This window comes from Heterocephalus glaber, unplaced genomic scaffold (genome assembly GCF_053883595.1).
Source record: "Heterocephalus glaber isolate CG9 unplaced genomic scaffold, H.glaber_assembly_v1.0 deba00001545, whole genome shotgun sequence".
NCBI classification, from domain to species: domain Eukaryota; kingdom Metazoa; phylum Chordata; class Mammalia; order Rodentia; family Bathyergidae; genus Heterocephalus; species Heterocephalus glaber.
This window is the reverse complement of record NW_028258338.1, coordinates 1,757,547-1,769,758: the sequence shown is the minus strand read 5'-3', so window position 1 is coordinate 1,769,758 and position 12,212 is coordinate 1,757,547. Positions and strand designations below refer to the sequence as shown.

The window sequence follows — 12,212 nt, the reverse complement described above, 5'->3', positions numbered from 1 at the left end:
TTGCTGCTCCTTAACACCTGTTTCTTACCAGTACAACGACAGTGTAAAAGTAAACTATTCAGAAGTATGGGGATATTTTAAGTACAGAGCTGAGCTATAATAATAGTATATGGTGACAATCCTCATTAAACTTAGCATTACCTAGATAGAAAAACAATGTGCAGTCAAGAAAGGGTTTCTTTGCCAAATGACCAATTTTCTACTGAAAAATAATTCCTACCAACTCACCAAGGGGATCAGAACTCCTCCTCCTCCGCATGGCTGGGAGGTAATCTGGAGACAGTAGAACTTTGAAGAGACGTTCAAATGGCTGACATTGTACAAAAGACTGAAGTCCCCGGGCATTCAAGCAGAGAGCACTAAACACATTTGGGAGGGAACCAAGGACTTCACGGGTAGCAGGCACCTAAAGAGAAGATAAAGTGAGAATGAGTGCACCTAAAGAGTTCAGGTATAGATGCTAGGAACATCTAGCCAGAGCTATCATAGGAAGAAATAGGAGGGGTTTTCACAACCATTTTCCAATTAGATTTGACACTACATACAGAAGAGATTTAGGGTTGAGATTTTCAAGCAGTAAAATTGCCTTCAAGCATGTGTATCTCAGAGGAGGGATATATACACAGTGCATTCTTTACAGAACAGGAAATAGGACTTACATCTTTGATAAGCAGTGCATGCAGCATGACATCTGTCAACCCATTGTCCTGGAGTGAGGACAGCAATGATGGTTCTTGAAATACAAACACAGTCACCACTTCAGTAGCTAAAAAAAGATGAGAAAAACACAAAGTGGAACTTAGATTTCTCACAGTAATTAAAAGTAACACACCAAAAGCCTTTCTCAATGTGTAACAATTTAAACTTTTGTGCTTACTAAGAAAATTCCCAATACCACTCATTAGGCAGTCATCACTATTAACAATTTAGTGACTATCCTTCAAGATTTTTATGGGCATTATTTTTAAATAAATGAGGTTATATTGTTAAATAATTTGCTTTGTTTTCAATAGTAATATAGACATTTTCCTCAGTCATTACAATCCATTCACTTTTAAATGGCCACATATTATTATACTATATATGTATCACTATGTACATAAATTTGTCCTCTACTAGGAAGAATGCTAAACCTAAATATACATTATTTTCTGACTGCTGAAGGAGGAAAAAATACCAAAGATGCAGGTTTGCCGAGCCAAAGCAAATGCAAAATTATGGACAGAGTGTGTTGTAAAAAGATTATTCAGTAATTTTAAACTATTAGCAGCACTGTAAAAGTTCTTGAAATATATGTTCATCTGGTTGGTCTGAAATGTGCAATAAAGACTACTACTACCAAAGATTTTAAAAACTGGACAGAGAAGGTATATATATATATATAATACCCATAAATCAACAAATTTTTAATGGTGATTCCTAAGAAAGAAACCAGAGGATTTTCACTTCAAGCTGGTCTCATTATCCTAAATGCAAAAGAAATGAGGACCAACAGTGACCTTTGGGATTCTTGATTGACTTAGTATCTAAGTCTGTTTTTGGGGTTTCTCTCAGTATGTGAAACATCTTTCTATTGACTTATATTTGTACAAATGTATGAGATTCTACGAGTTAATAAAATTGAATATAAGTGAACTAAAATTAGTATTCTACTACTAGAGATTACCAAAACCTAAAATCCATTATTGAAAGTCCCAACTATAATACTGTCACAATGCCACTGCATGGGGACACTATATTCTCTTTTTTGTTTATTTGTTTTTGAGACAGGGTCTCCCTACATAAGTCCAGGCTGGCCTTGAACTCACTAAGGAGCCCAGGTTGGCCTCAAACTTGTAGCGATTCTCCTGCCTCAGCCTTCCAAGTGCTAAGATTATAGGCATGTGCTACCATGCGTGGCTTATATTCTCTTTAAAAAATAAAGGGTAGACACATACACAAAGCAATCAGCTCTGGGGAGAAACAAGTGATTAAGAATGGAAAAAACAATACAACCATGGTAGGTCTATTACCTATGCAATAGGGTTTCTAGCAGAGAGCATGTAAATTAAAAAAAAATTCAGATTTTTAAAAAGCCATAACCAAGTACTATTATGTGGGAAAAAGAAAACGTAGAATTAAATATATCCTGATAAAATTTGTGCCAAAAGTAAAAAGAAAATGTTATAGATATTCCAGAAAAAAAAAAGTCAATTGTCTATAAAAGAACAAGAACCAGCCTGACAACACGATCATCTACTATGATATGTAGCGTTAGAATGGAATGGAGAAACATCCACTAATTCTGAAAAAAAAATTATGAATATTTAAAAAATTGTCCAACGATATACTCCAATAAAATAAAAAGTGAATCTGAAGGTAGCGAAAATTAGGGTCACTAAAAAAGCAAAAAAAGAGGAATGAGTGAAGTTAAAGGCAAGTTAAAAGTCATATTCTGCACTTTCTAGCAGAAGAATAAAAAAGTTTAAAAGCCAAAACAATGCAGGAATCATCAATAAAACAAAAGAATAAAAAACCCAAGATCCAGACAAAGAAAAACAGGGCAAAAATATTAACATTGAATACAAGACTATAAGAATGAAACACTGGAGATTAGAAGAAAAGTGACAATTTAGAATATTCCTCATTCAAAATAACACATTACTTTAATAAATCATAGCCAAAGGCCCAAATTAAGTGAAAATGGGAATCTAGAATCTTAAGCTTTTTTCATGAGAGTAACTTTGGTGACCTTTGTAATCAAAAGGTTTTAGGTAATTTGGTTGGACACAAAAGCAGAGGGTCATACCTTTGAGGAGAAGGATATTTAGTAGAAAAGGTGTCTTCATTTTATGAATGGCAGTACCACTAATCACATGTAATGCTGTGTAAGTGAAAGGCTGTTGCCTTTCCCCATACCCAGGTCATTCCAAATAAAGGATGGTACACAAGTGACTAGAGAGCTGGCTGTAGTTAATTTGGAATTGGAGGACTCTTTAGTACAGGTATATCTATTGTTCATATTTTTACAGGCTCCTGCGTAGGAGCTAATAATAGCTTCACTTTTTTTTCTGGTCAGTAAACTCAAAATAGTTATTCAGGATCATCTCTGTAGGGCCTTCCATGCTGGGAATAAACTGTTGCTCAGACTTCATGCATTATAATTAGCCTCTCATGTCTTAACTTATACCAAAGCTGCCACAGAGGAAGTTTTAATACCACAGCTGACCAACTGTTCATATTTTTCAGATAAACTCATATTATCCTTGTTCTTGACTCAATAAACCCACTGACCACTCTGGTCATTAGACTCTGGGCCCTTAAATTTTGAGCTCCATGTCATTGGCATCACCATGCTATTGGACCTATCCAAACTATCCTTCAAATATGATCTTTGTGCCCTGCCCTGCCACTGCCCTGCCACCAGAAATCTCCCAATGAGTTAACACGCTTCCTTTCATTGGTAAATGTTACTGGCCCAGTATCCCAATATACTGCAATAAATTGCCATCCTATCAAAATGTCTGGTTGCTGTAACAGCCTATTCTTAGTGGTCTTGTTTTATCCACAAAGAGCAGGCCTACCTAGTGCTTGGTTAAGAACACTCTTAAGCTTGCAAATAGGAAAATGGTTTCCTAAATGGGTCACTCTTTTGCTCAATTCCTTAGTTACTGTAAAGTCTAAATCTAAGCTGTACGACACACTAACAAAATGCAATTAAGTCTTCACTTTTGCCCTTTCTGACCACAAAAGGGGATGTGTTTCCCATCTGTAAGTCTGCAACAGCGAAAGAGAATCGCCCTCATTTAAAATGACACTTCCCCACTTTGAATACTGGTGGAATCCATGGTGTACCAGAGCCTGGATTGTGAGTGGTCAACAGCATGGAACTCACTGAAAATGAGGGCTGTCCCTCTTCCCAACTATTCTATGTGCCATTAGAAAGGTCTTTAACAAAATCCATTCCTAATATGATGGTATTAAAGGCTTGATAAATGAAGCTTTCTTTTTCTAGGAAATATAGGTTTGGTACTTGCCTGGTCTCATATCTAAAAATGGTTCTTCCAAAGAGAAAAGGTAGATCTTAAAGTAGGTTCATAGTATCAACATGTTAAAATACAGTATTTGATGTTAGTTCTGGATCCATCTTATTAGAGACACTGAGTGGGAGGTCACTAGATTCAGGAATGGCAGTCTTCATGACTCACAATAAACTGGCACCTTTAATATGACAAAGCCTATATACCACGGGCCTGAAAATGCCACTGTGGAATATTCCGGCTCTGGTTTGTTTGCTCATGCTTCATTGGCTCAAGGCCTGCCTGGGTCTGAGATTCTAGGACTCTTATTCAGTTTCAAACGTCTTAGGCTCCTTTTTGCCCATTCTATGACTATGATATTTGCAAAATTTCCCCATAAAGAATTTGCTCTATCTCTCTTATAGGCAAAGGGACAATGATCTTCAGTCACTGTTATAATAATTTTTCAAAATTATAAAACCTTACATCAAGATTTTAAAGCTAGGGTGAAGGGTGCACAGGTAATGGGGAAAAAAAAATAAGAACTAAGATACATCATGTTCAGGTACAAACACCCAATGATAAATGTAAATGTATTGTATACCTAAAATGTACCAATTAATATATAAATTAAAAAAAGATTTTAAAGCTAGTCAAGGACTCCTATCAACCCATCATACCAATGCATCCTACATGATTGCTTCAGCACAACCGACAGTCCCAGCCTCTATATTAACTTTACATTTTAACTACCTGTTATGGTTTATATTTATATGTATCCCCCCCTACGCCCACAGCCTCATGTCCTCATAGGTGGGGATTTTGGGAGGTGACTGGATCACGGGTGTGTGATACTCATCAGTATACTGGAGTGGATCAGTATACTGATGCATTTATAGCTGGATGTGATGTTGGGAGGTTAAGTCTGGTGGAAAGAAGTGGGTCACTGTGGTGTGGCCTGTAAAGGTTTGTATCTCTCCTTCTCCCTTGATTTCTGGTCTGTTTCCTGTCTGCCATGTTGCCATATCATGAACAAGCCTCCTCTGCCATGCTGCCCTGCCTTGGAGCCAACAGACTATGGAATGGAACCTTTGCAAAGTATGACCCAAAATAAGCTTCTCCTCCTTTAATTTGTGGGTGCTGGGTATTGTGCCTCAGTGACAAGAAAGACATATTTTAACAGTTTCTCCTCTGTCATGCTGCCCTGGCTTGTAAACAGCTGACTATGGACTGAAGCATCTACAAACTATGAGCTGAAATAAACCTCTCATCCTTTAACTTGAGGGTGTTGGATATTTTGTTCCAGCAATGAGAAAGTAACTAAGACACTACTCCAGATCACTCATCTTAAGTTCATAGTCCCATTTGGTGATTTCCCCTTCTTTGAGAGCCTACACTTTCCTCTTTATTCCACAGACAATACCCACATTTACTTTCCTCAACCTACTAAGATATGTATGCAACAGTAACAGAGAATGTCACCTGAGGACTAAACCTTCATCAATATTAATAGGTACTCTATCCTAGGCAACTACTTATTTATACAACTGAGTCTTGTCCCCTTGGAAGTCTTTAATACTTATATTGATTACCTGTCAATCTCTGGTGAGGCAGTTAATAATAAACATGATGGCACTGCCATCAGCTAGGATAGAAACAGGGTTTGCAGACCTGAACAGAAAAAGGCCAACTGGGAAGGTTAAAGGAGACACAGCAAAGGGGATAAAGGTAAGTATAAAAGTGGAGTGGAAGAGCTAGGATTGTGGTATGGGGGACAGGAGTCAGAATTTTTATTTGGTGGGTTTCAGCATGAAATTATCACAGCAGGTCACTGTGACCTCATTGTATGGCTTCTCATTAATTTCCCCTTCATGGACTCAATGGTCTTCACAGACTCCTCCACTAATTGATGTACATATAATCATGTTTTGCTGTTGAGTATTTTATTCTTGAATGTCTGCCCTGATATAAATCTGACAATTAGAAACTCCTCTGTCAAAAATCCTGCTTAGAAGGGACACATATTCTACTTGTAACCATCTTCTTTCCTTCAACCTTATACAACCTGACCTGGTTCCTATGTGCATTCAGAATCCAGAACACCTTAGATGCAACTAAAAATCCTAGCTGTTTCATCAAGTCCTGCTAAAAAAGGGAACACTGGGCCATCTTATTATTTATTATACTGGGCCTCACCACCATCTCTGGAAGAATGGGCACATGTTTAGGTATATTCAATTCTATAACACAAACTCAAATCATAAAAGCTACACTAAGACAATGTCATAATTTCTGGCACACCACATAAACCGAGTATCTCAGGCTTTAGCAAAGCAATCTAGTTGTTATGATAGCTGGTAACACACTGGCATTAAAATATCTACTAGCATCTCATGGTAGAATTTACCTTAAATGGAGCTCCTACCGAATATAAGTCAATAACAGAGAAAAGGCAGTCAAAATAGTCAAGTAAGACAACAAGTAAAACAACCAAATATTAATGAAAATACTCCAGGAGATTCTCAAATTCCCACTGGAAAATTCCTTTTCCTGGCCATCTCCTTGCACCTGGGGTAAACGACTCTACACTCTGATTTAAGGATCTAAAATAACAATTGGTAGTATAATTATTTTGGATGAGCTTTGCAATTTTATTTTCTTTCAAGTACAAGTTCATTTACAGTAATTCTGTGCTAATTCAAATGTCAAATATGAATTAAGATCACAGCAAAGAAATGTGAACCTCTAATATTGTTTTGATTTAGTCCTGTGAATCTCATTTGCTACCTATATGTCCTCATTCCCTGCATTATTCTCATATGGCTCATCTGAATCTCATCCCCAACCCACAGTACATTTATCTCTTTGCTGCTTATTTCAAACAAAATAAAAACAATAACCACTCTTGCACCTGCCTTTGTTTAGGACTTTCTTACAAGAAAGTCCTTGACTATAGACTTCCCTACCTATATATTTGAATTTAACCTTGTAGAGAGGTTCCATGTCCTGGTGGAATTGCTATAACAAAAAAGAACTTCTTCAACTTGATAAGAAAAAATAAAACTTCTGCTAACCTCATACTTAGTGGTGAAATTTTAAATATTTTCCCTGCTAAACAAAAAGAGGCCCATTTTCCCCACCTCTGTTCAACATATGCCAGAAATCTTTGCTAGCGCAGTAAGACAATGTTATGGCTTATATCTAAGATTTCCCTCCAAAGCCTCATACACTCATAGGTGGGGATTTTGGGAGGTGAATGGAGCATGGGTGCCTGATACTCATCAATGGATCAGTGCACTGATGAGTTTATGAAAGGGCTGGGCAAGTGAAGCTTGATGGGGAAGAGGTGGGTCACTGTGGGAATAGCCTGAAAGAGTTGTATGTTTCCCTTCTTCCTTTGAGCTCTACTTTCCTGCCTGCCTGCAATGACATCAACTGCTTCTCTTCTGCCATGCTACCTTGCCTTGGAGTCAGCTAACTATGGACTGAAATCTGTATAACATTTTTCCCCTTTAACTTGTGGGTGTCAGGTATTTTGTCCCAGCAATGAGAGAGTAACTAAGACAGACAAAAAGGCCAAAGAAGTAAAATTTTCTACTTATAGATGACAAGACTAGAATATCTAAAGAAATCAAAACAAGTAAAATTTGCAAGGTCAAAAAACACAAGGTTAATACACAAAAATCTTAAAACTGCTTCAGCAATGAGGCAAAGAAGTATTTAAGTTGTAGTAGCCAAAAGAATTCTCTCTTAAATGTATTCATACAGAACGCCTGCTACGAGTATAAGGAAGTTTACCTTATTTGAGTACCCTCAATAAACTCCTTGAAACTTCTGAGAATTCTAGAAGCTTATGTATTTAGCATATTGTCCCAAAAATGGATGGTACTCAATAAATATCTATTAAAAATCAGGTTCTAAATCATGAATACTCAGAGCAATGCCAATGTCAAAATGCAGACATTTTGCAAGTAAAAAGTAAAGTCCCTGAAACTGTATTTTCTGTAGTATAAAATATCTTACACGCTAGTGTACAGGTTAAAATTCAATTCTGAGAATGGAACTGTTTCCTACCAATGTTAGGGATTTAACATTGAATGAAAAACTTTTAAAACAATGGAAGTATAGCATAAATAACCCAAATGTACAATATAACTTTTTATTACTAATGACTCAAAATACAAATACAATGTTTTTTTAAAGGGTAGCATTCAATAAATAGATATTTGAAATAGAAACCATTCTTTATTTCACCACCAATAAGAAAGATGCATTATCCCAGAGTGGACTAATCAGGGTAGCAAAATCCTGCAAATATGTAAAATATAGAGAGCTCAGTCAGGTTAATTCCAGTTTGGTGTAACCCAACTCTCAATGCTGCTTACCTAAGAGGAAGAGTGATGGGCCATAGTATTCTGCATTACTGATGATGTGTTTCAGGGAGGTAGGCAGAGAACCATCCATAACTAAGAAAAAAGTAAACATTAAGAAGAATGTTATCAGTCTGGGAGTAGTATAAAGAGTGAAGACAATGGAGCAAAATGTTATATTAAAGTAAACAAAGTCTATGTTGATTCCCATTTAATGGTTCATACTTGTCACTTCCTCATATTTTATTACTCTTTGTTGATGCTATACACTTTCTAACGGTAGGCCAAAGTGAGAAGACAGAGATTGGGGGAGGGAACAGGGGGCAGAGAGAGAGGTCATAGGAAAGAAGTGGAAAGGTGGATGAAAGGGTCTATATGTGAATCATTATGAAAATAACCCTCAGAGGTCCACAAAATGTGAACAACTAAAGGCTATTTAAAATGGTTTCACATTTCCTAAGCTGGCCTTGTAAAAGAGTAGGTATAAGAACAGCATGTAAAGGCACATACAGTATGGAGAGGATAAATATCCTTCGAAAAAAGAATCTAGAATCAAATACCATGTCGTATGCCATCTGAGAAAGCAGGATCTTGAATGGCCTTCTTGAGGAAATTCAACATGGATTTGAGAAGTGCTGCTCGTTGTGGAATACACTGAACTCCTGGCAAGGGAGAAAGTCAAGAAAATTATGCTGAGTTTACCATTAAACCACAATGAGCAGGGACATAAAAGTTTTATTTAAGACCTATATCAACTACAGTAAAACTAGCAGGCTTTTGAAATGAGATCTATTCGAAAAATACATCATTAAGGACGGCAAAAGACCAGTACTAAAATTAGAAGTCTAAAGCAAAAAAAATATTTACAAAATAAAAAGATTCAAATTCTCTGAACCACCTCTTTTGGATTATCTGCCTTGCAATATGGATGATTTTGATAACGGGTGTATGAACTGTTAGAAAATTATAAAATGCTAAAACAATGGAACACTGACTGGAAAGGTGAAGCAATATGTATAATCACAGGAAGCTAAACTCCTCAAATGTACCACTTGAGTTCTTTCTAAAGCTGTTCTTCATCACTTTAATGAGTCAGTCACTGAAAGACTGTGTGTGTATCTGTGTATCTACGCACCAGGACGAGTACCAGGGCCAGGTCCAGGGCCAGGTCCAGGTCCAGGACCAGGGCCAGAGATGCTAGTGCTGCTGTTGGAACTTGATGCTTTTAATTCAACATCCAGCCGGTGCTCCATAGACATGGATGAGCCTGGACTGCTTTCCATAGTGACATCTGCAACTAAAGTAGAAAGTACGATAAAGGAAGAAATTAGAAAAAAGTACCAAAGATCTAAGAAAATTTCTTCCACTGAGGCGTTATGAATGATAAAGTTGCTAAAATAATAGGTTAGAATATTGAACTCCAAAATGAAAATGTGAGTTTATCACATACAAATAAAGGTATTTAACGTTGTTTTCCAAGATACACAAACTGAAAATAATCCTGTAAAAGGTTTTCAATATTTCTCACCTCATCAAATGAGTGGTGGTGCATGTTAAACATGCAATTTCATATAATAATGGTCAGTAACAGATAGTAAGTAGAGCATTTAAAAGAAAGATAATAAAAGTCACTAAAACGTAAACGCTCAATAAATATACTGCCACGAAAGGATGTCTATAATACTCTGAACAAACAATGCAAGTCAAACAGTATATTTATAATCTGATCTTCATGCTTTGCAGATTTATTTATTGGTACCAGGGATCGAACTCAGGACCTCGCAGTTGTGAGGTAGCTGTGGTGCCACTGAGCTAACTACACGGCCCTCAGAATTATTTTATGTATGGGAACATGGAAAGAATGTAAGAAAACCTGGAAAGAATCACACCTAACTCATAATTACATGGGTCGGTAGAGGATGAGTATTAATTTTGCTTTGAACACCCGAATAAAGTAATTAATCAAAAGATAATAATTTCTTACAATGTATAAAACATTGTAAAAACTCCATTCGTGATAAGCCAATGTTTATATTTTTAAACAATTTCTTCAAATCTTTTATACATATACAAATACACATGCACGTTCCTTTATACATCTAGAATGCAAAATTTATGGTTGCATAACCTGCTTTTCATTGAACATATAAACTAAGAGTATACCACAGTGACCTGATTGGTTAAATAAATGCAGATTTCCTGGTCTCTAGTTGCAAACTTAGTGAAATCAAGCACCTTAGATAGGGTCTGAATTTTAGGACTCTTACCCTTCTGCTTACTAAATTTTCACAAAAAACTAATCTATAATGAACGGTGAGCCTTTAAACAGTCATTTATAACATATCAGTTAGTAAATGTCACATTTTACTCAACACTTTGGATTCTCACCTGTGAACTACAATACCAGCTTGCTTACAACAGACTAGAAATAAACTGGGAAAAGGGGTTTCTAGGGACAGCAACATGCATAGATAACTATGTTGAGAGAGAAAGTAAGAAACAAATGGAATAGCAACCTATTAATATTGTCAAAAAGAAAAGCATTTTGGGTCGGGGATTTAGCTCAGTGGTTTTGCCCCCTGCTGCGCAAGCACAAGGACCTGAGTTCGATCCCTGGTACCAAAAAAAAAAAAAAAAAAAAAAAAAAAAAAAAGCATTTTAATACCTTTATTATGTGCATGATAATAATACATGTAATGACACCATGGGTCACTTAGACAAAATTAATTTTAAGAAAGCTGTCCTGGGAACAGTTCCTTTTTTTGGGAACTCTTAGGAACTATGAATTAGGCAACTGTGGGGGGGGTTTAAAAAAGATACACAATGATTTACAGAGAAACTTAGAACAGATGCTTGATGTTGTAGAAACCGGGACATATAGATAACAAGCAGGATTATAAGAAACCTAGAAGGTATTCAGTATGCTTGTAGTGTTGTACATAATCAGTTCAGTGTTCTTGTACCAGTTTTTAACTGAAGGAAGCAGATGGAACAATGTCAATTTTAACTAAAACTTGAAGAACTAAAATAATAACGCAAACCTTTCAGCATTGTTTTGGCCAAACTTGTTAAAGCTATAATGCAAGAACCAAATGCACTGTGATGTGGCACCAACTAATTAGCAAGCATGATTTTTCTCCCAAGAGTGAGAAAAAGGAAAATCTATGATGGCTTGAAGTTAAAGAGCGGAACTCCTGACTACCATTCTAGACTGATCAAGAGACTAATAGTTTAAAATCTCAGCAGGCCTTGTTCACGATATGCAGAAAAAAAAGTGCTGGAGTTTAGATACCTCTGGAATTTTTCCAGTGTTACAGGTTTGTAATACTTGAAGCCCTACATTTCTAAGAAAATATTTCTTGCTAAGTTGTTTCAGGCAAGCCCAAGACTTTGTAATTTTTAAAGGGTCCAAGTTTTTTATTTTTCTCCAATAACAGACCAGCTTCTTTTTCCTACCATCACAGATGTAATTTCTTTTATGTTGTCAAACATAAGGTACCAAATATGATGCAAAAAATTGTTCAAAACAACAAAAAACAAACAAAAAAAAGGATACACAATGCATTTGAATAGTAAAAATATCTGGCCTTCTGATTTTATCATTTACAAGTTATTCACAACCCAATAACCTTTTCACCTTTTTTCTCCCTTCTCAAAATAACGTTTTAAAAAGTTTTGTTTTAGAGTTTACATCCTCCAAATGTAAGGATGTAGCTTAGTGTGAAATCTATATTTAGCACATAATTAAATACATGAAATTTATGAAGTGATGTGCGCAGTGAAAAGACAGTATCCTAATCCCACAAGCTTACATTTTGGTAGGAATAACAGGACAAGAACCAAA

General features: G+C 36.2%; 1 protein-coding gene across 18 annotated transcripts in view; it reads right to left on the bottom strand.

Annotated features, from left to right (window-relative positions):
- The window catches only part of Huwe1 (HECT, UBA and WWE domain containing E3 ubiquitin protein ligase 1), a 146,166-nt gene that overhangs the window by 72,702 nt on the left and 61,252 nt on the right, over positions 1 to 12,212 (bottom strand). For all 18 annotated transcript variants that reach the window (XM_013068752.3, XM_013068758.3, XM_013068760.3 and 15 more), the window contains 5 exons: positions 9,504 to 9,665; positions 8,929 to 9,030; positions 8,384 to 8,464; positions 660 to 766; positions 229 to 406 (listed from right to left, as the gene is read on the bottom strand). In XM_013068752.3, the coding sequence (XP_012924206.1) occupies positions 229 to 406; positions 660 to 766; positions 8,384 to 8,464; positions 8,929 to 9,030; positions 9,504 to 9,665 (630 nt within the window). The remainder of the gene's footprint in view (positions 1 to 228; positions 407 to 659; positions 767 to 8,383; positions 8,465 to 8,928; positions 9,031 to 9,503; positions 9,666 to 12,212) is intronic.